Source organism: Macaca mulatta, chromosome 8 (genome assembly GCF_049350105.2).
Source record: "Macaca mulatta isolate MMU2019108-1 chromosome 8, T2T-MMU8v2.0, whole genome shotgun sequence".
NCBI lineage: Eukaryota > Metazoa > Chordata > Mammalia > Primates > Cercopithecidae > Macaca > Macaca mulatta.
The window spans coordinates 108,283,471-108,309,863 of NC_133413.1; the positions used below are offsets into that span (position 1 = coordinate 108,283,471).

The 26,393-nt window shown below is 46.6% G+C and overlaps 1 protein-coding gene across 4 annotated transcripts in view; it reads left to right on the forward strand.

Annotated features, from left to right (window-relative positions):
- MATN2 (matrilin 2) overlaps positions 1-26,393 on the forward strand; it is a 169,139-nt gene that overhangs the window by 40,398 nt on the left and 102,348 nt on the right. For all 4 annotated transcript variants that reach the window (XM_015145762.3, XM_015145763.3, XM_015145764.3 and 1 more), the window contains exon 3: positions 21,841-22,410. In XM_015145762.3, coding sequence (XP_015001248.3) covers positions 21,841-22,410 — 570 coding nt within the window. The remainder of the gene's footprint in view (positions 1-21,840; positions 22,411-26,393) is intronic.

Here is a 26,393-nt window from a genome sequence, read left to right on the forward strand (position 1 = left end):
GTAACGTTGCAGGCAGAGAGAACAGCAGGCAGGAATATGCATGAATTGTTCAGTACAGCAGGGAGGCCAGTGTGGTTCTTTCTGAGTGAGTGAGGGGACCACAGTAGGAGAGGAGATCAGAGAAGTAACAAGCGGGCCTTTAGTGGGGCCATTGAAACAGCTTAGGATTTTCTCTGAGAGAGATGGGAGCCATTGGTAAGGGAATTACATGATTTCACTTTTTTTTTTTTGAGATGGGGTCTCGGTCTGTTGCCCAGGCTGGAGTGCAATGGTACAATCTTGGCTCACTGCAACATCCGCCTCCCAGGTTCAAAGGATTTTCCCACCTCAGCCTCCCCAGTAGCTGGGACCACAGGGGCGTGCCACTACGCCCGGCTAATTTTTGTATTTTTGGATAGAGACGGGGTTTCGTCATGTTGGCTGGTCTCGAACTCCTGACCTCAGGTGATCCGCCTGCCTTGGCCTCCCAAAGTGCTTGGATTACAGGTATGAGCCACCGTGCCTGGCTGATTTGGTTTTTAAAGAATCACTTCTGCTGCTGAATTGGGAACAGTCTGCAGAGAGGCAAAGGCAAGCAGTGCTTAGGAGGCTAATGCCGTTGTCCAGGGGCAAGATGATGGTAGGGTTGAGGAATCTCTGGAGTGTAACAAACACTAAGAATTATTATTATTATTATTATTATTTTTTTTTTTTTTTGAGACGGAGTCTTGCTCTGTCACCCAGGCTGGAGTGCAGTGGCCAGATCTCAGCTCACTGCAAGCTCCGCCTCCCGGGTTTACGCCATTCTCCTGCCTCAGCCTCCCGAGTAGCTGGGACTACAGGCGCCCGCCACCGCGCCCGGCTAGTTTTTTGTATTTTTAGTAGAGACGGGGTTTCACCGTGTTAGCCAGGATGGTCTCGATCTCCTGACCTCGTGATCCGCCCGCCTCGGCCTCCCAAAGTGCTGGGATTACAGGCTTGAGCCACCGCGCCCGGCAGAATTATTTTATTTTGTGGCAAATGTCCTAAAGCTTTCTTGAACAGTACCAGGTTGCTGGCAATGTATAGAGACAGCCTACAGAGTACCCTGCGGTTTTAGCAAGGGAACATTCATGTAATATAAAGGCATGCAGGTTGTACGCTTGTATAGTTGTGTGTATATTGGTTGTTTCCTGTAGCAAAATCATGAAGACTGTGAGTTCTAGAGTTAGAGTCCCTAGACTCAAATCATGGCTCCACCAGTTACTAACTGTGTGACCTTGGGCAAATAAATTACCCTAACTTCTCTGAGCCTCATTTTTCCCTCTAGTAAAATGGGGACAGTGGGTTGCTGTGAGGAGTAATGAGTTAGCGCGTGTACAACATTTAGCATTGTACTGATATATAACCATGGCTCAATAAAATGGTAGCTCTCATTATGGATATGGATATAACCATTTGTAAAGGTCAAGGAACGTCTCTATTTAACTTATTTTATTTATTTATTAATTTTTTGAGACAGAGTCTAGCTCTGTTGCCCATGTTGAAGTGCAAGGGTGCGACCTTGGCTCACTGCAACCTCCACCTCCTGCATTCAAGCAATTCTCCTGCCTCAGCCTCCGGAGTAGCTGGCATTACAGGCATGCGCCACCAGACCCAGCTAATTTTTTGTGTGTGTGTTTTCGGTAGAGACAGGGTTTCATCATATTGGCCAGGCTGCTGTCGAACTCCTGACCTCCAGTGATCCGCCCGCCTCAACCTCCCAAAGTGCTGGGATTACATGTGTGAACTAATTAACTTAGTTTATTTAGAGCCATAGCATACTGGAGCTGAAAAAGAACTAAGACACTTCGTTTAGTCCAACGCTCTCATTTTACAGGGGAGAATGAAAACTAGAGATAGAAAGTTACATAGCCAAAATAAAATCAAATAAAGTTATGGGCCAGATGCGGTGGCCCACGCCTGTAATCCCAGCACTTTGGGAGTCCGAGGCAGGTGGATCATGAGGTCAAGATATCGAGACCATCCTGGCCAACATGGTGAAGCCCCATCTGTACTAAAAATTCAAAAATTAGCTGGGCGTGGTGGCGTGTGCCTGTAATCCCAGCTACTCGGGAGGCTGAGGCAGGAGAATCGCTTGAACCTGGGAGGCGGAGGTTGGAGTGAGCCAAGATCACACCACTGTACTCCAACCTGGTAACAGAGTGAGACTCCATCTCAAAAAATAAAATAAAATAAAATAAAATAAAAATAAGGTTATGCGACCAGTGTCACCTAGCTGGTAGCAGAGTGGGGACCGGAACACAGGTCTCTGGACTCCCAGTCTGGTACTTTCTCTGCTATGCCACATTGCTTCCATATAACCCTTAGTGCAACACCAGGTGAGAATAATAATAATAACAATAAAGGCTTATTTGACTCTTACTTTGTGCCAGGCACTATTCTAAGTACACATATTTGCTCATTTTATCCTCATGACGACCCTATGAGGCAGGTACAATTATTGTCCCCATCTTGTGGAAGAGGAAACTGAGGGTGAGAGGGATAAAGCCACTTGCCCAGGGTGTAGAATGAGTGTGGTTTGGGAGACATGGGCAGGAGGCTGCTGCCCCATTACACTGCACAACCTGCTACTCCCTTTATGTAACAGGGAAATTGAATCCAGTCTTTCAAGTCCTTTTTCAGCCTTCAAATTTGCAGACCCTAAATGCTTTTCTATTATCGGGTCTTGAAGAAATACCTTTCCACTTCATTAAAACTGCTATCTTTTCAGCTAGTCTTCATCTTTAATGATCATCTACAAGAAAGACTATTTGCAGAAGAGCCTAGAAACCAAGTCACCAAGCCTGTGAGAGATTCCTGAAATGTTATTTCTAGCTTCCATAGCAACCCTACATAGGGCGTTAAGCTTAATGGAGTCAGCGAGAGCAGCTGGAGCTGGGCATTGAAGCGCTGAGAGCGCTGAGGAAACAAATCGTTGGCTCAATAGTTTTCCTTTTGTGTAATATACTGTCCCAGTGTGTTTAGGGAGTTACGACTTCTGCCAAGTTAAGTAAGAATGGAGGAAATGAAGCATTGTATCAAAGTGTACAGTGTTTCCAAGCAGATCAGAGGATGAGTACATGTCTACCTCTAGGGGAGTCTCTGCAGAGACGTAGGGGTGGGGAGGAGAGGCAGCTCCACTTTCCCCAACTTTGGGTGACTAGGCCTTCAGGTGAGCTTTGTGAGGACTGAGCATGCCCGGTTGCATTTTCTGCCGACTTCAGCAGAGAGTGGGGGTGCTGCGTGAGCGAGGCATCAAAGAGGCCGAGATGCTGAGGATGACAGAGGCAGCGATGCTGAGACTGACGGAGCCACTAGGGCCAGTGCAGGAAACGGAGCTCACTAGGTATTTCAGGAAGAAAAAGGTTTAACTGCCGGGCACGGTGGCTCAAGCCTGTAATCCCAGCACTTTGGGAGGCCGAGACGGGTGGATCACGAGGTCAGGAGATCGAGACCATCCTGGCTAACACGATGAAACCCCGTCTCTACTAAAAAATACAAAAAACTAGCCGGGCGCGGTGGCGGGCGCCTGTAGTCCCAGCTACTCGGGAGGCTGAGGCAGGAGAATGGCGTGAACCCGGGAGGCGGAGCTTGCAGTGAGCTGAGATCTGGCCACTGCACTCCAGCCTGGGCGACAGAGCGAGACTCCGTCTCAAAAAAAAAAAAAAAAAGAAAAAGGTTTAACCTAGGGAATTCGGTTATATAGTTGTTGGAAGGGCTGGAGGAGTGGGAGCCCAGGGACCACCACGCAAGAGCACCTCACTGGGATCAGGATGCTGCTGCCACCAGAACTGACATCTGTGCAGCTGCTGAGCAGACACCAGAATACAGTCTGGCTGCTGCAACTAACTGGCTTTCTAAAATCTCGCTTGCCGGCACAGCCAGCATCCACCCCGCTTCATCCTTTATGAATGTATAGAATTGGGGTTCCCCAGTTCTTACCCAGAACCCTAGCTGCCTGCAACATAGTCTGGGAAATACTGGTTTTGTCATTTTCGCTTCTGCAACACTGGAAGACTCATAGGGAGAGGTGGGAGTTCATGCCAAGTGCCAATTGACAGCAATCAATGATTTTTTTTTTTTTTTTTTGAGATGGAGTCTCGCTCTGTTGCCCGGGTTGGAGTGCAGCGGCGCGATCTTGGCTCACTGCAGCCTCTGCCTCCCGGGTTCAAGTGATTCTCTTGCCTCAGCCTCCCAAGTAGCTGGGATTATAGGTGCACACCACCACACCTAGCTAATTTTTGTATTTTTAGTAGAGACAGGGTTTTACCATGTTGGTCAGGCTGGTCTCGAACTCCTGACCTCAGGTGATCCGCCTTCCTCAGCTTCTCAAAGTGCTGGGATTACAGGTATAAGCCACTGCACCCTGCCAATTTGTTTTCTTTTTTTTGAGACGGAGTCTCACTGTGTCGCCCAGGCTGGATTGCAGTGGTACAATCTTGGCTCACTGCAACCTCTGCCTCTCGGGTTCAAGCAATTCTCCTGCCTTAGTCTCCCAGGTAGCTGGGACTACAGGCACGTGCCACCATGCCCGGCTAATTTTTGTATTTTTAGTAGAGATGGGGTTTTGCCATGTTGGCCAGGCTGGCCTCGAACTCCTGACCTCAGCTGATCCACCTGCCTTGGCCTTCCAAAGTGCTGGGATTACAGGCATGGGCCACCTCGCCCAGCCTGATGTTTATTTCATTTGAAATTTGGATTAAGTAGGTAGAGGAGTTGAACACCAAATAGGGATGAGTTGAAAGGACCCATCGTTGACCTAAACTATTTGATCCACCACCTGAAAGTCCTTTGGGATTAAGTCTAGGGCTAGATAACAGAGGGGCAGAAACTCAGCTCCCAGAGACAAAGGAGCAGCCTTAACGTTCGTTCCTCTGGTGCCTTCTCTATTAATATATACATAAGGAAACATTAATTTACACCTGAGAGTAGGCTGGGAACTTGGATGGGAGGGGAAACAGGGTTGGGGGGCAGGCCTGGAGAGATTGGCTTTGGGCTGAGCCATAGATAGAGAAGACTGAAGTCTGGGCTGAGTCAGGAACCCTTAGAATAAGCCTAAAGTAGGCCGGCGCGGTGGCTTAAGCCTGTAATCCCAGCACTTTGGGTGGATCATGAGGTCAGGAGATAGAGACCATCCTGGCTAACACGGTGAAACCCCGTCTCTACTAAAAAATACAAAAAACTAGCCGGGCGAGGTGGCGGGCGCCTGTAGTCCCAGCTACTCGGGAGGCTGAGGCAGGAGAATGGCGTGAACCTGGGAGACGGAGCTTGCAGTGAGCCGAGATCTGTCCACTGCACTCCAGCCTGGGCTACAGAGCGAGACTCTGTCTCAAAAAAAAAAAAAAAAAAAAAAAGAATAAGCCTAAAGTAGGAAGGGCACGTCTAAAACCCTTCAGTGCTCCTCATTTCTCCTAATGAAATCCAGACCTTTTATTTTTCTGGGAACAAGTTCTTGCTCTGTTGCCCAAGCTGGAGAGCAGTGGCACAATAATGGCTCACTGCAGCCTCACCCTCCAGGGCTCAAGGGATCCTCCTGCTTCAGCCTCCCATGTAGCCGGGAATATAGGCCTGCACCATTACACCCGGCTACTGTTTTTTTTTTTTTTTTTTTAATCTTTTGTAGGGACAGGGTCTCAAACTCCTGAGCTCAAGTGATCCTCTTGCCTCAGCCTCCCAAAGTGCTGAGATTATAGATATGAGCCACTGTGCCCTGCCTGAAGTCCAGACTTCTTATGCAGGAGGCACATGCCGTCCACCCACATGGCCCTGTCTTCCCCAACTTGTCCTTTAGGACCCAGCCTTGCCACATCACCTGTGGTTACCTGGGTGCGTGTGCATCCCACTCTGTTCTGGCCTCCAGCCTTTGCATATGCTGCCTTTTTACCTAAATGCACACCTCAACTTGTTGCCTGGTCAACACCTGCTCACCTTATAATAACATCATCCTATTATAATATTCATCACCTTGACCAGGGATCTTCCCCCACCCTCTATCTTGGGACAGGTGATCTACTCCAGGCTCTAGTCACTCGTGCTTTTGTTGTTGTTGTTGTTTTGCTTTTTGTTTTTAGAGACAGAGTCCCTCTCTGTTGCCCAGGCTAAAGTGCAGCAGTGTAATCATAGCTCACTACAACCTTGACCTCTTGGGCTCAAGCGATCCTCCTGCCTCAGCCTCCCAAGTAACTGGGACTACAGGTGCATGCCATCATGCTTGGCTTATTAAAAAACTTTTTTTTTTTTTTTTTTTTTTTTTTGTAGTGATGTGGTCTCACCATGTTGCCCAGGCTGGTCTCTAACTGCTGGGCTTAGGCAGTCCTCCTGCCTTAGCCACCCAAAGTGCTGGGACTATAGGTGTGAGCCATTGTGCCTGGCCTGCTCATGTTTTTTATGAATCTTAATGAATCTGTCTTCTCTGCAGGGTTATACGCTCCTCCCAGGCTGAGACTGGTTCTCATACTCTATCCCTAGCACCCAGCACAAAGAGGGGGTTCCTGCAATGTTTGTACAACTCAACCAAACCAAAATGATGATAGAATTGTCTCCAAAGACAAACTTTGCCTTTGCTGGCACAGGGGTGTGGAACCTTGTGCCCTGTTGTCTAACTAGCCCCTTCCTCCTTGCATACCTGCCCCTCCTCCCCTCCTCCTTCCAGGGAAAGGCCCTGAGGCACTGTTTTGGGACCTCCACCTCCTTCCTCTCCTGTCTTGCAGCCCAGCCCTGCATTGCTATTCACAGGTCTCTCTGCTCTGCTCTGGCTTTCACTTGCTGAATTCTCAGAAAGCAGATGAAGCAATTTATTCAGTTAAAGTGCTCCTCTGGGTCAAATGCCAGTTTGCTTTTTAAAACCTGCCTATGCTGCTTTTTACTTTGCAGAGAGCAGAAATAAATTGCCTGTTTTGTTTCCTGGTGCTTTCTGCACTCTCTTGTATTGAGGGATGGGGTGTGTGTGTGTGTGTGTGTGTGTGTGTGTGTGTATTACAATTTTAAGAACATATCATTTCTCAATTTGAGAAAGGAAGATAGTGAGGGGGTTTGATAGAGAATATCAAAATTATTTTGTATGTATTCAGTCAGCTCATTTTTTAAAAGAAAAGATTTTAATATCACTGGCTATTGTTTTTATTTATTTTATTTTATTTTTTGAGACAGAGTCTCACTCATTTACCCAGGCTGGAGTGTAGTGGCGCAATCTTGGCTCACTGCAACCTCCACCTCCTGGATTTAAGCAATTATCATGCCTCAGCCTCCCAAGTAGCTGGAATTACAGGCATGCACTATGACACCTGGCTAATTTTTGTATTTTTAGTAGAGACGGGGTTTCACTATGTTGACCAGGCTGGTCTCGAACTCCTGGCCTCATGTGATCTGCCCACCTTGGCCTCCCAAAGTGCTGAGATTATAGGCATGAGACACCGTGCCTGGCCTGACTATTGTTTTTAATTTTAACTTTAATTTTAAGTTCAGGGGTACATGTGCAGGTTTGTTATGTAGGTAAACTCATGTGTCACGGGGACTGGTTGTACAGATTATTCCATCACCCAGGTATTAAATCTACTACCCATTAGTTATTTTGCCTGATTCTCTCCCTCCTCCTACCCTCTGATGGGCCCCAGCGTGTGTTGTTCCCCTCTATGTGTCCATGTGTTCCCATCATTTAGCTCCCACTTATAAAAACCACTATTTCACAGCTTATTTATACTTCTCTTTATCAATTAAGAAAAAGACTGTTTGTATAGCAAATTCCAAGAGAGGATGTGAGGGGCATTTTTGAGTGAGACTTGAGCAAACTACTTTACGTTGCAAGGAAATTCAGTTCATTGGAAACTTTTTCCTCCAGGACTAAACTGGGGCAGCTTTCATTTTGGCTCCCTCACAAAGAAAATTGTCCAGGGTCTGGAAACCACAGTTGTTGAACCTCATATGATGTCTCTTTTCTTTCAGCTCATGCAACATTTACTAGAGGAGACTGGTGTGATGTGGCGTGTTTTTCCTTTCCTTTTTTTTTCTTTCCATTTTGCTGGCTCGTTGGTGCACACTTCCTGAGGGCCTGAGAGGGCTGTGTTCCTAAAGGAATTTATGACAGTCAGCAGGGACAACTGAAATTTGAGCTGGTGTGAACCCAGAATCCCTCAGGGCCCTGCTGGCTGGAGTCTCTGCTTTAGGGAGCATCGTCGCTACCCAGAGATGCACACCCATTCCCCAGCACCTTCATAAAACAACAACAAAAACTTGTCATGGCATTGCCAAGCATATTTTGCATAAAAACTACCCAGGATGGATTCTATCTCCATGGGCAGATGGAATCCATCCCGAAAGCATCTTTCTCTGCCAGCACACTCACCTCTCGCTGCTCTGCAAATGCCCTTCTGGGTAGTAGCTTGTTCAAGGGTACACAGAGCAAATCCGGCAATTCTGAAATTTCAACTTTTGTTTGTGAACGTCGGCTCTGCTCAGGAAGAACTTGTCAGAATGAAGGTTGACATTCAGCCTGTGTCTCAAGCATTCTTGAGAGAAACACACAGTGCCTGGCATCTTGAATGGCATCAGCTGCTTGCTCCCCAGCTCTCTGGGATAAGTGGGTCCATGAGAGAAAATGTACACAGCAGGGAGAAGACTGCACCAGCTCTGGCAGGACAGGGAGCCTGGCTACCCCAGCTTCCTTTTCCCGAGCCATCTGCTACTTTTCTTTTTCTGCAACTAGGCATCCAAAGCAGGGTGTATGCGGGGGAAGACCCTGGAAATCACCTCCATCTAGATGTACATTGTTGCTTTTATCCTCAGTAGTTGGTCAAGGAGTAGAGTGTATTCTCTATATATCTCTATTGGGTTCATCCCCCCTTATTCAGAAGTAGAATCTCTAGGCTGGGCATGGTGGCTCACACCTGTAATCCCAGCAATTTGGGAGACTGAGGCTGGTGGATTGTCTGAGCTCAGGAGTTCAAGACCAGCCTTGGCAACATGGCAAAACCCTGTCTCTTTCAAAACTACAAAGTCAGGTGTGGTGGTGTGTGCCTGTAGTCCCAGCTACTCGGGAGGCTAAGGTGGGAGGATTGCTTGAGCCTGGGAGGCGGAGGTTGCAGTGAGCCAAGACTGCACCACTGTACTCCAGCCTGGGTGACAGAGTGAGACCCAGTCTCAAAAGAAGAAAAACAGTTTTAAAAATACGAATTTTAAGAAAAGAAGAATCTCTAGCGACTGTTCAGTGTGATCTGAAGTTAGGGTGTTCTGCTTAAGCATAGATTGTGCCTATTGAATAATAATTCCTCTTACCCTGCCTAGCTCTACAGTCGCCTCTATACTTGTCTCAATGACCCCTGCACTGTGAGCTTCGTGAGGCCGGGGCCTGACGGTACAGCACTAACCATTGTATTTTGCCTGCGGTGCCTTCAGTACAGTGCCTTCTATGTGCCAGCCCTGAGCCAGGCATTGATGAAAGATGAGTAAGTCCAAGTCATGATCTCAAAGGTGGCTTGTAGATTGATGGGACTTGCAGGCCAGTAAATACCGTAAGTATCTGTGGGTCGACATCACGCACGTTAAGTTACTCATTCAGCTTACTGTCATCACGACCTGGTGCTGAGAAGGCACATTTGAACTCTGGTAGGTGCAGCAGGTGAATCACTGGGGCCTGAGCGATGCCTCCCAGGGCATTGGCCAGGGCAGAGGGTGAAGTGGGGACATTTGCACTTAGAGGACTGTGTCTTGAGTTGAGCTTTATCTCCTGAGTCGCATGCCAGCCTCAGCTGCCAGTCAATGTGTTATCTGGTGATGGGGAGGGTAAAGGGCTCTTCACTCTTGGACACCTACTGGGAGCAGTGGCTAAAAATGCAGGTATTAGAGTCAGACTGACTTGGGGCTTAAATCCCTGTTCTGCCCCCACTCATTAATGCCCTTACTGTGCACTTGCCACTTAACCCCTCTGAGCCTCACACAAGTGGAGGGCAACGGTGCCTATCTTCTTTATTTTCTGGATCTAATTGAATGCCAGATATATATGTCATGCACATGATCTGATAATGGAACAGAATATTTGCATCAGGAGACACAAGAGACTCCAGGATGTATGACTGCCATATTTCCAAGGCCACTCCTGGTTTGGGGGAAGAAGGTGGCAGGACCTCAGAATGGGGTGCCCTGCCACTATCTTCTTTTCTAGACCCTTGGCAGATGGTCTCTCAGGCTCACATATCCCTAGAGGGAGAGCTCTCAGAATTGTTGTGCTTAAGAATCACTTGGAGCAATTACGAATGCAGATTCCTGGGCCTTAACCCCAGATATTCTGATTCCCTGGGTCTAGGGTACAGCTGGGAATGCAGTGGTGCGATCGCAGCTTGCTGCAACCTTTACCTCTCAAGTTCAAGCGATTCTCCTGCCTCAGCCTCCTGAGTAGCTGGGATTACAGGCACCTGCCACCATGCCAAGCTAATTTTTGTATTTTTAGTAGAGGCAGGGTTTCACTATGTTGGCCAGGCTGGTCTCAAACTCCTGACCTCAAGTGATCCACCCACCTCGGCCTCCCAAAGTGCTGGGATTACAGGCATGAGCCACTATGCCTGGCCGTCCCCACCTGTTTCTGATGTTATCGAGCTGTCAAGTATCCCAGCTGCTACCTGTTCTTTATTGTGCCTCTGCTGACCAGCATTCCCAGCCCATTCCAGCTCATGGCAGGGTATCTGCAATCTTTCTCTTCCCTGCCCTCCCACACCCCCCACCCACAAGCTTTACCTGGAAGCTCATGTACACACCAAAGGGAATAAGCAAGGACCCAGACGGGCAGCCAGGTGCCTGGCACTAGACCGGGTACTAGGGATTCATAGGAGACACTGCATGTGGCCAGGTAGCTGTAGGAGATACTGGTGGAAGACGGTCAGACAGAGGTAAGCAGGAAGTGTTGGGGCTCAGAGGAAGGCCATTGAGGCCAGTGGAGAGTGGCCCATCAAGGAAAGGTTTTCAAAATAGATGACCACAGGCCTGAGTCTTAAGCTGAAGAGGCAGCTGAGGGCATGCCTAGCAGAGAGGGCGCTGCGTAGGGACTACAGACAGGCAGTGTGACATTGTTGGGGTATAAGGTATAGGGCAGGGAGTGGTGGGCTGGTGGAGAAGGCTGAGTTCATGAGTTCATTCTCCCCTGAACATCAGCAACCTTGCCATTAGTGACCCTTAGGATGGTGGCTTTTGAATAAATTGCTTTGATTGAATAACTCCCTGAGACTCATGGATACTGGCAGTTTATGTATTTATTTATATATTTATTTGTGAGACAGAGTTTCGCTCTGTTGCCCAGGCTGGAGTACAGTGGCGTGATCTTGGCTGACTGTAATCTCTGCCTTCTGGATTCAAGCAATTCTCCTGCCTCAGCCTCCTGAGTAGCTGGGACTACAGGAGCACACCACCATGCCTGGCTAGTTTTTGCATTTTTAGTAGAGATGGGGTTTTGCCATGCTGGTCTTGAACTCCTGACCTCAGGTGATCTGCCCACCTCAACCTCCCAAAATGCTGGGATTACAGGCAGGAGCCACTTCACCCAGCCCGATACTGGGAATTTAAAGCTGTCATTTCCAGCTCTTGGGACTCAGATCAATGAAACTCACCAAAATACTCATTCATGGGAAAGTTCTGGCAGAAAGAAGAAGATTAAGATCCATTTTTTGTCAGGAGAGTCTCTCTCCGGAAAAGCCATTGATGAAATGACTGGGGCATAAGGTTGGGAGGAGTCTAATGGGAGTGATTGGAAAGTGACGTCTTGAGGACAAATCGGTTTCTTTTCATAAGCTCCCTCCAGTCTATGTGTGATGGGAAATTGGGGTGCTGTGTCAAGAGGAATCCTGTGATTGAACTTTGATTCTGAGACCAGGACTGATTAGGGCTGTCAGCCACAGGTGCCAGGGCTGGGGACATGGGGGTGACATGCAAGACTTGGACTTCATCCTGGCTCCAGATTTTATCATGTGACCAGCTGTCTCCCTTTCTTTGGTTTATGCAGTTGATTTCAAACCCTACATGCAGGACTTGACATTCTTCCAATTACACTTCATCTTATTAGTTTCTACTCATTATTCCATCCCTCAGAAACCCTTTCTGGGCCTGACTCTTACTCAGATTATTAGCAGTTCCTCCCAGCGTTGTATGCAGTGGTGTAGGGAGAACCACAAATGCCTCCAGAATTTGCAAAAATGTTCGGAAAATGTTACCAAGTGGGAAAAGATTTGCTAATGAGTTCACAATATGTCTTAGACCCATTAAGTAACCCAGGGTGTCTCCCTAATACAGTAGAAGCAAGTTTTCAGAATATTCCCCAGCGGTTTTTTCAGAAAATGTGAATAGAGCACGACTGAGTCAAAGAAAGCTCTAGCTCATCAACTGCCTTCTGCAGTGTCAGGCCTGATGCAATGCCGCAGCTGGCGACTGACTAATAAGGGAATTGGAGAGGGGAGAATTGATTATTTCCTGGCCAAGGACCATGGTGCCTTAATCAAGTGCCCTAAATGCAGGGGACTGCAGGGGAAGTCGCACTGGGGTACAAAACAAATATAGTCTAAATTACATCTGAAATAGCCTTTCAATTGTCCTTAAGTACTGAGAGCTGGTCACAGTCTGGAGGCACACAGGGACAGAAGCACCTGAGGAGGCTCAGGGGTTGCATCTTGGGTGTTTGTGGACATGCTCTTGCGGGAGCACAGTGGTGGATGGGATCCCAGTGTTGTGTCGCATGGTCATCTTTGCTCTCAGTCCATCTGTCTCTCTGTCTGTCTTTGACAAGCTCATGTAGTTCAAGTCTCATAAATCAAATGCTTATAGCCGGGGTTCCCAAGCCCCAGGCTGTGGACCGATATCAGTCCGTGGCCTGTTAGGAACCAGGCTGCACAGCAGGAAGTGAACGGCAGGCGATCATTACCACCCGAGCTCCACCTCCTATGAGATCAGTGGCGACATTCCATTCTCATACGAGCGCAAACCCTATTGTGAACTGTGCATGTGAGGAATCTAGGTTGCGCACTCCTTATGAGAATCTAAATAATGCCTGATGATCTGAGGTGAAACAGTCCCCCTCTTCCCCACTCTGTCCCTGGAAAATTTGTCTTCCATGAAACCAGTCCCTGGTACCAAAAAGGTTGGGGACTGCTGGCTTATTGGATGCAATTTCCTTGTATTCTGATGTGCTAGTTTTATATTCTTATGGTGGAGGATCCATACCACTTTCACGGTTTGATGAGAATATCTCTTCCAATCTTTCTATTTGTTTTGCTCTGACCCCATGCCCACCTGTCAGCCCTCCGTCATGAATGTGGTTTTACCTGGAAGCTCATGTGCCGACCCTTCACATGGCCAGCCTTGTCTGCCTGCCCTTATTTCTCACTGAAAAAGAATGTTAGCCCTTATAGTCAGACAGTGTCTCATATGATTAGCTAGTTTACCTCTATTCATTTTTTCAGACATGCTTAAAATTGAGTATTTCAATCTTTGTTGCAGAGCACCAGGCTCTAAGACCAGGTTGGTAGAAGGATTCTATTTCATGTGCCAGTTCTGACAGATTGTTTACTGGTACTTGAAGTGCCACGTTGAAAGGATCCAGACTGAGGGGGACAGGGCCAGAATTGATGAACAATATCTGCCAGGGACTGAAGAAAAAGGCATTGCTAAGCTTGCCTTAGAGCCTGAAATAGTCAAACATTCCCTCTCCTTCTCTACCAAGAGATAGTCAACCACTCCCTCACTGTCCTTCTCTCTCAGCTCGTATCATTAGAGACCTCCTTCCAGACTGGCTTGATATGTTTATATTTATCAACAACAGCACACTGTATCTTTTTGGTCTGCCTGCTTCATGTATCCCATTATTATTTGTGTCCCTTTCACAGTCAGAAGTCTTTTCCTTCCTTTGTATCCCCAGGGCCTGACATACAATAGGTATGTTGAATGACTGGCTCTGCATAACAGTTCTACCTAATTGTTCTGCATACAGGGAATCTGCCTCATTAGGGTCAGTCATTTGCCTCACTGAGATCCATACTACAGAGTTCCCTGGATCCTTTTGATCTGTGCCATCTAGGAATAAAACATGCATTTTTGCACACCCCCTTTTTTTTTCTTCCTTAAACTCCTGCTGGCTCATTATGATCATGGCTTGCTGTCTCTCTCTCTCTCTGTTCTTCTCTCATCATAAAACAGCTTTTTCTCCCCAGTGTCCCTTTGAAACTCTTGGTGAGCTAGTTTTTTCTCTGTCCCTTTAGGAAATTTTAATCATGTTTTTAATCATGCTTCATAGTGTTTTGGGTCACCCTTAGGTAATTTTTAAAATCCTCTGGTTATTCCTAGTTCAAAGAACAGTTTTAGCGCTTGGCTTACTGCTGCTCTGTCCAGCATTACCCTTGTCATAATTGTTGGTGATTTCAATATCCACATGAATCATGAATCATCCTTTAATAGCTTTGAGATTCTTTTCTCCAATATTCTGGTCTTCCACCAGATCTCAACCACTCACTTCTCTCTCTCTCTCTCTCTCTCTCTTTTATTTTCAAGATGGAGCCTCGCTTTGTTGTCCAGATTGGAGTGTAGTGGCACAATCTCAGCTCACTGCTACATCTAGCCTCCCAGGTTCAAGCGAGTCTCCTGCCTCAGCCTCCCAAGTAGCTGGGATAACAGGTGCCCGCCACCACGCCTAGCTAATATTTGTATTTTTAGTAGAGATGGTGTTTCACCATATTGGCCAGGCTGATCTCGAACTCCTAACCTCAAGTGATCCACCCACCTTGGCCTCCCAAAGTGCTGGGATTACAGGCATGAGCTACTGTTCCCAGCTAGATTTCAGCCACATTCTTATCTTGACCGTGTAATTACAGTAACTTTAATCCTGCCATAATCTCAGTTTAAACCTATCTTCCCAGTTTGCCCCTACTAGTATTCCAGCTCCAACAATTCTGTGACCTTATCTGGACTTTCAGTTAATTGATCCTGCTATTTTTACACTGTCTTTCACCTCGATTCCTCTATTTCCTGCTTCCCCAGCTTTAATTCCATAGGGAATCACTGTCAACTACCTTTGCCCCTTTCCTGATTCATCATTCTCGTTTGGCTACATGATAACCCTGGTTACATTCAACTTTTGCCAGCCTTCCCCCATATCTGTGTAGCTGAATGTGGCTGCAGCAAAACATGCAACCACGTGGATTGGTCTCATGTGAATTTCATAACTGCAGCCTTCACGTAGGCCTTTAATGCAGCCTGGAAATCATACTCTAGTTCCCTAATCCCTTCACTCTTCCACTGTCCTAGAAACTGTTACAGTTTTTTTCACTTGTATTATTACATTTTTCACGGTTCTCTTGTTAAGTGCCCACAAACCATCTGCTCGTGGGAACTTTGCTGGGAATTGATATGGAACATCACATTTTCTGAAATCAATTTTCCTGGGTGTTTGACTATTGTGCAGACTATAGTCCTTCTATTCCCCCAGCCCTTCAAAGATTGGTGACCTCTCTCTCTCCATCACACCTATCCCATCCTTCATTCTCCCCCTGACCCTTGCTCCTACTGAGCTCTCCATAAGCGCTTGTCAAGGAGTGAGAATGGAAACCACCCACGGCTTGATTTGCTGGGCTGCTGCTATCCAGGGAGGCAAGCATCTGTTTTCATCATATTATTAGTTTTTTTTTTTTTAAGCACTTGGCAGGAGGTAGGCAAGTTTGGGCCATTGCTCTCAGGCCCTGAGTCCAGGCAAGGAAAGAACTGACCCCAGAAAGCCAGTGCAGCCCTGGTGCATCTTGCATATTCTGGAAATGGCAGATCTAAAAGGACAAAATCCTTTCATATTCATCATGAGTATAGCTTGGTGGTTAAGAGTGCAGACTACGGAACCATCACGATGGGTTCAGATCGCAGCTCCTCTACTTCCTAGTGATAAAAGAAAAAATTCAACCAAATTAAATTTAAAGGAGTTTAACTGAGCAATGAACAGTTTGTGAATCGGGCAGCCCCCAGAATCACAGCAGATTCACAGAGACTCCAGTACAGCCACGTGGTGGGAGATTTATAGACAAAAAAAGGGAAATGACGTACAGAAATCAAAAGTGAGGTACACAACGGGTGGATTGGCTACAGGCTGGCGTTTTTCTTATTTGAACACAATTTGAACACTCAGCAGTGTATGAACGGTTGAAATACGGCCGCTGGGATTGGCCAAGACTCAGCTATTGTTACAGATGCATACTCCTAAGTTAGGTTTTCAATCTTGTCTGCTTACTAATCTTGGTTGCAGTTTTTCCACAAAGACTGAAATATAGAAGCATGGAGTAATTCTCAGGCCATATTTGGTTCACTTTTACACTAGGTAGGAGAACTCAAGCAAGTTATCTCACCTCTCTAGACTCACTGTCCCCATCCATTAAAGAACAGTAACAGCACCTACTTTCTAAGGTGTGTGTGAAGAGTAAACAAGCCAACACCTGTAAAGCATTCAGAACAAGGCCTGGCGCTAATTAAGTGCTCAATAAATATTAGCTATAAATTACGATTATTTTCTCTTTTGAGTCTCACAACAGTATTGTAAGGTATTATTATCCCTATCTTGCAGAGGAAGAGACTGAGGGTCACACAGGTTAAGGAGAGGCTCAAGATCATTTGGACAGAAAGTGGCAGAGGTTGGGCTTGCATGGGATCATAGGACTCTAATACTGTTTCACTTAGGATTTCAGAGCCCCCTTTGGTCTCCAGATGAAATGATTTTACCCTTGTCATGGAGATTCATACTCATTCCTTCTCCAAATGTGTCCTAACTTCCCCAGGCAGATGGCACCAAATATTTACAGTATGATTACACGGCCTTGATTGAATTTAGCCAGAACGGGAGAGAGGCTGATTAGTGACAAGGCTGCAATCTTGAGAGGAGGAAATAGTTCTGAGGTTGCACATTGTCGTTCTGCTAGAGTAGGAATGTTGCTTAAAATTGTCCTGGCTCAGTTCCCTTTCTCTGGAAGGGTAAAAGACACTCATTTGCCCAATACATGGACTTTGGAGTCAAGCTGACAGTACTGGAAGAGCTGTTAACAGAGTCCAGATCATCACTTTATGGTTAGAGGGAGGACGTTTTATTATGGGCCCACAAACCGTCTTCCAACTGTGGCTGAAAACCCTGTCATGAGAGGCCAGAAGGAAGATCATTGTATGTTCTTCTCCCAGGCCAAGGAGACAGGATGTCCTTCATCAGAACCAATTGTCAGCATAAGAAGAACACACACCAAGGAAATCCATTTCCTGGAAACATCTCTCAACAGTTCCCATGTGGAGAATATGTGAGGCTTTTCACAGCAAATGTTTTAGAGTGTTCCCAGGTATCTGCAAAGCTCCTATCATAATAGCTGGCTGTATTGATAATTTCCTAAGGGTGCCTGCCATGAGACAATGGAAAGGGCATCAGGTCTGACCTGAGGGCCTTGCAGAGATAGAGTCAACCCTCTGGGCCTCAGTTTTCTTTTCTATAAAGTGAGTGACTTGGACTCTGTTGGGAACCCTCCACCTCTAAGAGTCTACTAGTCTATGATTCCATGAATCAAACTTCAGAAGTGGTTATGCTCCCTCATAAAATGGCAAAGATTTGGGTCCCAGAATCTCTGACTCCATTAGCAGGACCACACCTCCTCTAGAACTTTTTGGCTTCGTGTTTGTCATCATCTTTTTGAACTAACTGCTCTGATTCAATCTCTTTCACCTGACGACTTGCTTCCACCAGAATTCCATTTAATTCCACAGATGTTGAATGAAGACTTTCTGTGTTTCCAACTGCATGCCTACAAAGATAAATGAGACTGGTTTCCTAACCTTGGGGAAGTCCAGTGAGATAACAAGGTCAAGACTTTATAGAACTTCTTTTCTCCAGAGAGCTCTCTATTTCTTTGACTTGTGTGTGTCCCCACACCAGTAACATTGACTTCACCAGGGAACTTATTAGAAATGGAAACTTGTGGAATCAGAAGCTCTGGGGTTGTGGTGGTGCACTGGTCTTCCTTTTTTTTTTTTTTTTTTTTTTTTTTGAGATGGAGTTCCACTCTTGTTGCCCAAGCTGGAGCGCAATAGCACGATCTTGGCTCATAGCAACCTCTGCCTTCCAGGTTCAAGTGATTCTCCTGTCTCAGCCTCCTGAATAGCTGGGATTACGGGCATGCACCACCACAACCAGCTAATTTTGTATTATTATTATTATTATTATTTTTAGTAGAGATGGGGTTTCTCCTTGTTGGTCAGGCTGGTCTTGAACTCCCGACCTCAGGTGATCCGCCTGCCTCGGCCTCCCAAAGTGCTGGGATTACAGGCGTGAGCCGCTGTGCACTTGGCCTGGTCTTAGTTTTTAAGAAGTCCTCTAGAGAATTGAGATGCATATTTGAGTTTGAGAACCATTGAACTAGCCCTTTCAGGGACAAGCTATGAGACTGTGGTTCTGAGCCCTCAGGGACCCAAGGAGACATTTTGAAGAAAATTCAGTTAGTTGGGCTGCCAGGACTTGGTGTTTTCAACTCAGAATTAGACCTTTCTTGGAACCTCCAACAACATTTTGAACCTTTGTGGTGTTTTTGTAAATGTGCAGGTGTTGTGGAAACTACCCATTTGTTTTGTAGGGAAAGAATCCAATTTAGCACACAATTCTCCATGGAACTTCCAGGCTTCCCTTTAAATTGATTGTGATGCTTGGATAGATACTGACACCATGACTAAGACCCATAATAAAGGCCCAATCCAAGGAGGATCCGCTACTTCCAAAGATCTCCAAAGGAAGAGAGTTCTCAGAGTGCAAGTCTTGTGTGACTTTCCCTCCCTTCAAAGGTGCCTTAATTAATATCCTTCTCCATGGCAGGGTCTAAGCCTGGCCCCTCTTTTCAGCAGATAAAGATTATTGGGTCACATTCTCCCTGCAATAAGTTCAGACATTAAGGGTGGGGCAGGTGTGGCTCTTGGAGAGGGGCCTGCCTTGGGAATGCTCTCCCTTGTCCTCCTTCCCGGGATCTGCAGATCCATCATCCACTGCCCCAATCCAGGGCTATATATAGGCTAAACCATAGGAGCCTTCATGAAAATGAGACACCCCCGCCTTTTTTTTTCTTTTTTCTGAGACGGAGTCTTGCACTGTCGCCCAGGCTGGAGTGCAGTGGCACCATCTCAGCTCACTGCAACCTCCACCTCCTGGATTCAAGCGATTCTCCTGCCTCAGCCTCCCAAGTAGCTGGGACTACAGGCACGTGCCACCATGCCTGCCTAATTTTTTGTATTTTTAGTAGAGATAGGGCTTCACAATGTTAGCCAAGATGGTCTCGATCTCCTGACCTCATGATCCACCCACCTCGGCCTCCCAAAGTGCTGGGATTACAGGCGTGAGCCACTGCACCTGGCTGAAAAGCACCCCATTAAGGTGCCTCTTAGGGTGAACTCAGCCCCTGGGACTCAGGGCTTGGCTGGATTTCAGTTCCTCTCACCTCCTTGAGCAGGTGCCTGTGTGCAGCACCAACCACACAGCCATAGCTGTAACCCTGCCCTACCCAGCCTAGGGCTGGGCACGAGTGAGGGCTGATGGAGGGGTGGGCAGGGGAGAAGCTATACATGCAGCCAGCACATGTCGGGAGTTCCCACGTACTGGATCCTTCATTACATCATTTCCTTAAATTCTTACAGCTGCCCAATGAGGTGGATAGTGGTTGCACCTCTGTATGTTTTTTTCTTTTTCTAAATTATGAAAGATTTCAAACCCTCAGTGCTCCCATGTTCTCATCTATGCAGTGGGTATGAGGCTTCTTGCTCCTTTCTCAAAAACTTGTTCTGAAAATCAAATGACACCACAGTGACAGAGTGCTCTGGAAAAAAGATGTTAAAACATCCTGCAAATGTTAGGTTTCATATAGATCTTATCGCTGAGACCTCAAAGGCTCAGTTTCTGGGTCCTCTGTTTTGAGACACTCACCCTGGACTCACCCAGCCCCCAGGGTTATGCGTGGGTATGGCAAAAGGTTGGTTTCTTGCCAGGCTACTGGTGTTTGGGGGGTGCCTCCTCTCCTAAAATCATTAGACTTGTAAGGCAGCAAGGATGAGGTGTGTGTGCAGGCACTCAGGGACGAGTCACAGTCTGGCAAGCTGGCCTGGACAGGATGACCTCACGGGCCTTTCCCACTTCTCATTTTTATGACTAGCTTCACTGTTTCATTTTGGCTTTCTCTCTCTTTCTTGCAGCTGTGGTGATTAGGATTTAGGGCAAGCATTTGGGATCCCTTTTCTAATCCCTTTCAAATCCTGATTCAGCTGCAAAGTCCGGGAAGGGAGGAGAGAATGGGGGAGGAGGGACCCACCCTGGTGAAAGGCAGTAGCTCAGAATATCCAAGAAACTCCAACAGGAATGTCCAGCCTCCACCCACTGAGGCTGGAGGCCTCTCATCTCATCCAATATCATCCTAACGCTAGAAACACAAAAGGGATGAGTTTGTCTATGGACTCAAACCTTTTACAGCCTGCTTGCTTAGATGCTTAAGGCATAAATATGGTAGTCATGGTGGTAAGGGAAAGACTTAACATTTGCCTTTTTCCAATTTAACTGTGTCCTTTGTTGAAATATTTCTTAGGTCCCCTTTTCTCCATTTCCACTACTGTCCTGGGATTAGATCTGAGTCCCCCTCTCAGTGAGATTAGTCCAGAAATTGTGTAGACCATCCATCTTGCAAACCACTGCCAGACTCTGTTGACTTTTCATTATGTAACTTCCCTATGGGAGAGGTGAGTTACATAATATGATGCTAAGATGCCCCTCACTGGTGGCATCATATACATAGTTCTCAGTCTGAAAGGAAAGGTCTTTTTAAACTGGCTTCAGGCCATCTCTCCAACTAATTCCTGCCTGAAACTCCTAGTATTCCCTCTACTACAAGGTCTCATCGCTTATTCTGTTACCCACCACACTCATTCCATCTTGGGCTTTGGTTCATGTGATCCGCTCCATGTGCGCCTTCTCTCTAATCTAATCACCATGCACCCGTAAGGTCAGCTAATGTCCCATCTCCTTGACCCCAGCCCATTCATATCCCTATTCTCTTAGCAGCTATTGTCAGGACCACACAGTTTTCATGACAGTTATTCTTTCATGGTTTTATTAGTTAAGTCTCCCCAGGTAGACTGGAAGCTCCTTAACTTTGGACCCTGTCCTAAGCTTCTGTTATATTCTCTGCAGTGCCCAGCCAAGCTTATGTGTCATGCGGTAAAGAATAAAATAATTTTGACCCTGATCAGGTATTTGGTTACATAAAAACTGCATTGGCGACTTTCTGGAAACTAACATGTTGATTTATCTTGCAAAAAGGATTGCTATCTGATTATAGCCAGTAGTCATGATCTTCCAGCCATGCACAAATATAACCTTATACTTCCATGAGTGGGGAGGAAAATTGATGAAGACTGGAGGTTTCAAAGGTGATCATCAGCCCCAGGATTTCCAACAACAGCTGGTCTGCACTGGGTCCTTAACTCTCTTTTAATGTTTTTATATTCGTATTTATATATTTTTTTAATGCAATCTTGCTCTTGTCGCCCAGGCTGGAGTTCAATGGTGCTATCTCAGCTCACTGCAACCTCGGCTTCCCGGGTTCAAGTGATTCTCCTGCCTCCGCCTCTCGAGTAGCTGGGAATGCAGGTGCCCGCCACCACACCAGGCTAATTTTTGTGTTTTTAGTAGAGACAGGGTTTTACAGTGTTGACCAGGCTGGTCTTGAACTCCTGACCTCAGGTGATCCACCTGCCTCCCAAAGTGTTGGGATTACAGGTGTGAGCCACCACGTCTGGCCTCTCTTCTAATGTATTTGACCACTCCTTTTTCCCCAGAGAGCTCCTGTGAGAACAAGCGGGCAGACCTGGTTTTCATCATTGACAGCTCCCGCAGTGTCAACACCCATGACTATGCAAAGGTCAAGGAGTTCCTCATGGACATCTTGCAATTCTTGGACATTGGTCCTGATGTCACCCGAGTGGGCCTGCTCCAATATGGCAGCACTGTCAAGAATGAGTTCTCCCTCAAGACCTTCAAGAGGAAGTCCGAGGTGGAGCGTGCTGTCAAGAGGATGCGGCATCTGTCCACGGGCACCATGACGGGGCTGGCCATCCAGTATGCCCTGAACATCGCATTCTCAGAAGCAGAGGGGGCCCGGCCCCTGAGGGAGAATGTACCACGGGTCATAATGATTGTGACGGACGGCAGACCTCAGGACTCCGTGGCCGAGGTGGCTGCTAAGGCACGGGACACGGGCATCCTAATCTTTGCCATTGGTGTGGGCCAGGTAGACTTCAACACCTTGAAGGCCATTGGGAGTGAGCCCCATGAGGACCATGTCTTCCTGGTGGCCAATTTCAGCCAGATTGAGACGCTGACCTCCGTGTTCCAGAGGAAGTTGTGCAGTAAGTCCTGCTCCTCTGTCACTCTTCTAGATAAACCATTAGAATTCATTCATTCATCTTCAGGTGTTCATTCTCTGTTACCATGTCCCAGATACTGCGCTGGCAATGGGTTTTCAACAAAGGCCAAGATAAACACAATGTGCTCCAGGGGCTTACACTTTGACCAAGGAGACACTCTTTTTCTTTTTCCTTTTGAGACAGAGTCTTGCTCTGTCGCCCAGGCTGGAGTGCAGTGGTGCGATCTCAGCTCACTGCAAGTTCCGCCTCCCGGGTTCACGGCATTCTCCTGCCTCAGCCTCCCGAGTAGCTGGGACTACAGGTACCCACCACCATGCCCCGCTAATTTTTTGTATTTTTAGTAGAGATGGGGTTTCACCGTGTTAGCCAGGATGGTCTCGATCTCCTGACCTTGTGATCCACCTGCCTCAGCCTCCCAGATTGCTGGGATTACAGCGTGAGCCGCTGCGCCCGGCTGAAGACACATATTTTTATTTATTTATCTTTCAGAGACAGGGTCTTGCTCTGTCACCCAGGCTGTAGTGCAGTGGCATGATCAAAGCTCACTGTAACCTCGAACTCCGGGGCTTAGGTGATCCTCTTGCCTTAGCCTCACAAGTAGCTGGGACTACAGGTGTGCACCACCATGCTGGCTTATTTTTTAATTATTTGTAGAGACAAGGTTTCGCCATGTTGCCCAGGCTGTTCTGAAACTCCTGGCCTCAAGTGACCCTCCTGCCTCAACCTCCCAAATGCTGGGATTATAGGCATGAGCACCCAGCTGAGACAGACATTAAATATATAATTATACAAATAAGTAACTATAGTTGTCACAGTGTAATGGAGGAAGAATTCAGGACACGATGGAGTGTACAACCCCGGGACCTGACCTAGGCCTGGGTGCTCAGGGAGATTGCCCTGGGGAAGGGACACATAAGTCCAAGCCACAGAATGAGGAACAGTAGATAGACAAAGTTTTTCTTCAGCACATGGAGCTGCCCTGGAATTCCCTAAGTTGGAATTCATGAGTTGGAGTAGGGATAGGAATGGAAAGGCAGAAAAAGTAACAATCTCTCCTTGGATGGTGTGGAATACCATGGCATTTTTGCCCCATGGTGGTGCTGGCAGAGGATGTTTTCTCAGCTGACAATGAGGTCCAGCGTATACGAGGACCAAGGTGTGGTCCAGGCAGCTCCCTGCCTGTTAAGATTGTAGGGGCCACTCCTCACCTGCCAACTCTTTCTGCGGGAAGATGCTTCTCGGAGCTGCATTCTTCTATGTTGCAAGCTTTCTTCCCTCTTTTGCTTTCTAACCCTCTTTCCATAGGTCTTCTCTCTCCCTTCCTTCCCGCGCACTTTCCAGTTATCTCTACCCCTGCTCCTGCCCCCCTCTTCTCAGCAGGTCGGCCTGCATTCTCTGCAGTTTCCTGCCTCTGTGGCTGCCTTTTTGTTTCTTCCTCCTCCGGGAGGGCAGGGGGCCAGCAGCCCAATCCGGGAAACTACTCGCGTCCTGATTTGGTAAACAATGTCCCACCCTGACTTATCCATTCCCAGTGGTCCCTGTCCCCTCCAGCTACCATGAATCTTTGATGGGGAAATAAAAAGAAATAATCTATTTTTAAATGTCTATTTGTAAATGATCTGTGTGTAAATATCTATTTGTAAAATGTAAAATATCTTTTCCTAGAGCAGGGTGGAGAATGAGCTTTAGAGCCAGACTCCGCACCCACTCCCCAGGAGGGGCACCCGGGAGGGGGTTCTCAGAATGTGACATATTCTAGACCCCTAAGATACAGGCCCCAGGGGAAAAAGGTGTCCTTTTGATGTGTATTACACAAAATCCCCTGCTGAGAACTAACCTCAACAAGTGCAGAGATCTCATTTGTTCTTGACTCCAGAATCAAAAGATTTATTTAAGAAATCAATGCCGTGAAGAAGAAAGAACCTTTTTCCTTGCAATGCCACTTGGAAAGTGTTCAGAAGTGCCATTTCCCTGGCACTGCAGAGGTCGTGTTGTGGTGTGCCGTGGCCCAAGTCAGCTGGAACACTTTAATCAGCAGGACACACTGCAAGCATTTCCAAGGTTTATGACTTTAAATGACTTCTGCAGAATTTATGTTTCCCCTTTCCTGAAAATATTAAAAGGGAAATTGGTTCTGTAACCATTTTGACAGTTTATTCATTTGTGTTGGAAAATGTTAATGGAGGGGTTCTTTTTATAATCATTCTGGATTTATCAGAAAATGGAAAGATAACATGATGAGGCTGAGGAGCTACACAGTGGGACTGAGCACCCCCCTCCGCTCCCATGGTGTTGAATAGGATATACCAATGTGGACTTGTCCATGGAAAAACCATCTCTGTGTGCTCTATGGCAAGGCAGCAAAATGAAAAGGCAGTTTGGACTTTTCCTCCCTTCATCTTCTTTGTTATAATCTGGAAGCTCTAAGAAAACATCAGTGTTATCCCATTTGTTCCTGTGGCCTGAGAAATGAAGCCCCTGTGAGGCCCCCCATCCACTCTGCAGGAGACAGGGCTGCTGTCTCTCCCTGCACTGCACTGCCAGGCTTTGCTCAGCAGACTCAGCAGCAGTCTTGAAAGGCTGAAGAGGCCCCAGGGCCTCTTTATCAACTGCACAGTAAAGACTGCAGTAACTAACATTTATAAAGCACTTTCCCGGATGTTATCGCAGAAAGCCCCGGGAGGCAGCAGCACACTCCTGCCTTCTCTTTTTACAGGTTAAGGAAGTTGCTAGGTGAATCACCTGAAAAACAAATAGCTAAGATATAGTTGGATGCTAATTCCAAATCTCTTGCTCATTTCACTCCTCTTCATGTTGGGAATTATAAATTCCTCTTTTAAGGTAAACTATTTTCTGATGGCCACCTCCACAGTCCAGCCTGGCCAGGTAAACCTACCTTGCAGTTGGCATTCACCTGAAATAGGTGAAACTCTGAAGGGAGCCTTCATAGGAGGAAGAGGAGCTGACTCTAGCTGTACAATCTTGAGCAAATCTTTGTGCTCTCTGAGCCTCAGTTGCCTCATCTGTAAAATGGGATTTTATATGCAGAAAGTAGATGAGTGAACAGGTGTTGTAAATGGTAGAGCCCTATTCAGTGTGCACTGTGTTATGTATTATTACAATCAAATACACTGAGGACCGATGGGCTAGGCAGATGGCCTCAGTTTTGATCTGCACTCAGATGATTAGACAACAATGGTGAGCATTTTCCAAGTTGCAGATGACATCTCTGGGGTTTCAGAAGTTTCATTTGTTCCTTAAACATCCATTAAACTTGTAAACCAAAAAGTATCTGAGACAAGTCCCAATCAATTTAAAAGTTTATTTTGCCAAGGTTAAGGACATGCCTGGAAAAAATGGACACAAAATCACAGGAACAATCTGTGGTCTGTGCCTTTTTCCAAAGATGATTTTGAGGGCTTCAGTATTTAAAAGGGAGAGAGGGAGGGCATGGTCACATTACTGAACCCACATGTTGCAAGAGAAAAGGAGCAGGTAGGGGAATAGTCAATTATATAGTCCTCTAGCGCTCAGTAAATCAACACTTTACATAAAATAAGGTGAACATAGAGTAGCTACTTATGGAGATATTTAACCTTTTATCTGTAGCGATCTGCTTAGGAACAAAAGCAAAGGCAGTTTCTTGCATTACTCAGCTTTTAGCTTAATTTTTTTCCTTTTGGCATAGTGAATTGGGATCCTGAGATTTTATTTTCCTTTCACAAACTATACCCCAATAATAGCTAATCTTGTCCTGTGCTAGGTACTTTTAAATACAGTATTCCATTTAATACTTAAAATAGCCCTCTGAGGCAGGTACTATCATTATCTTTTTTTTCTTTCTAAGAGATAGGGTCTCACTATGTTGTCCAGGCTGGCCTCGAACTCCTGGGCTCAAGCAACAGCCTCCCAAGTAGCTGGGACTACGTGTCACTATACGTGGCTCTATTATCCCTATTTTACAG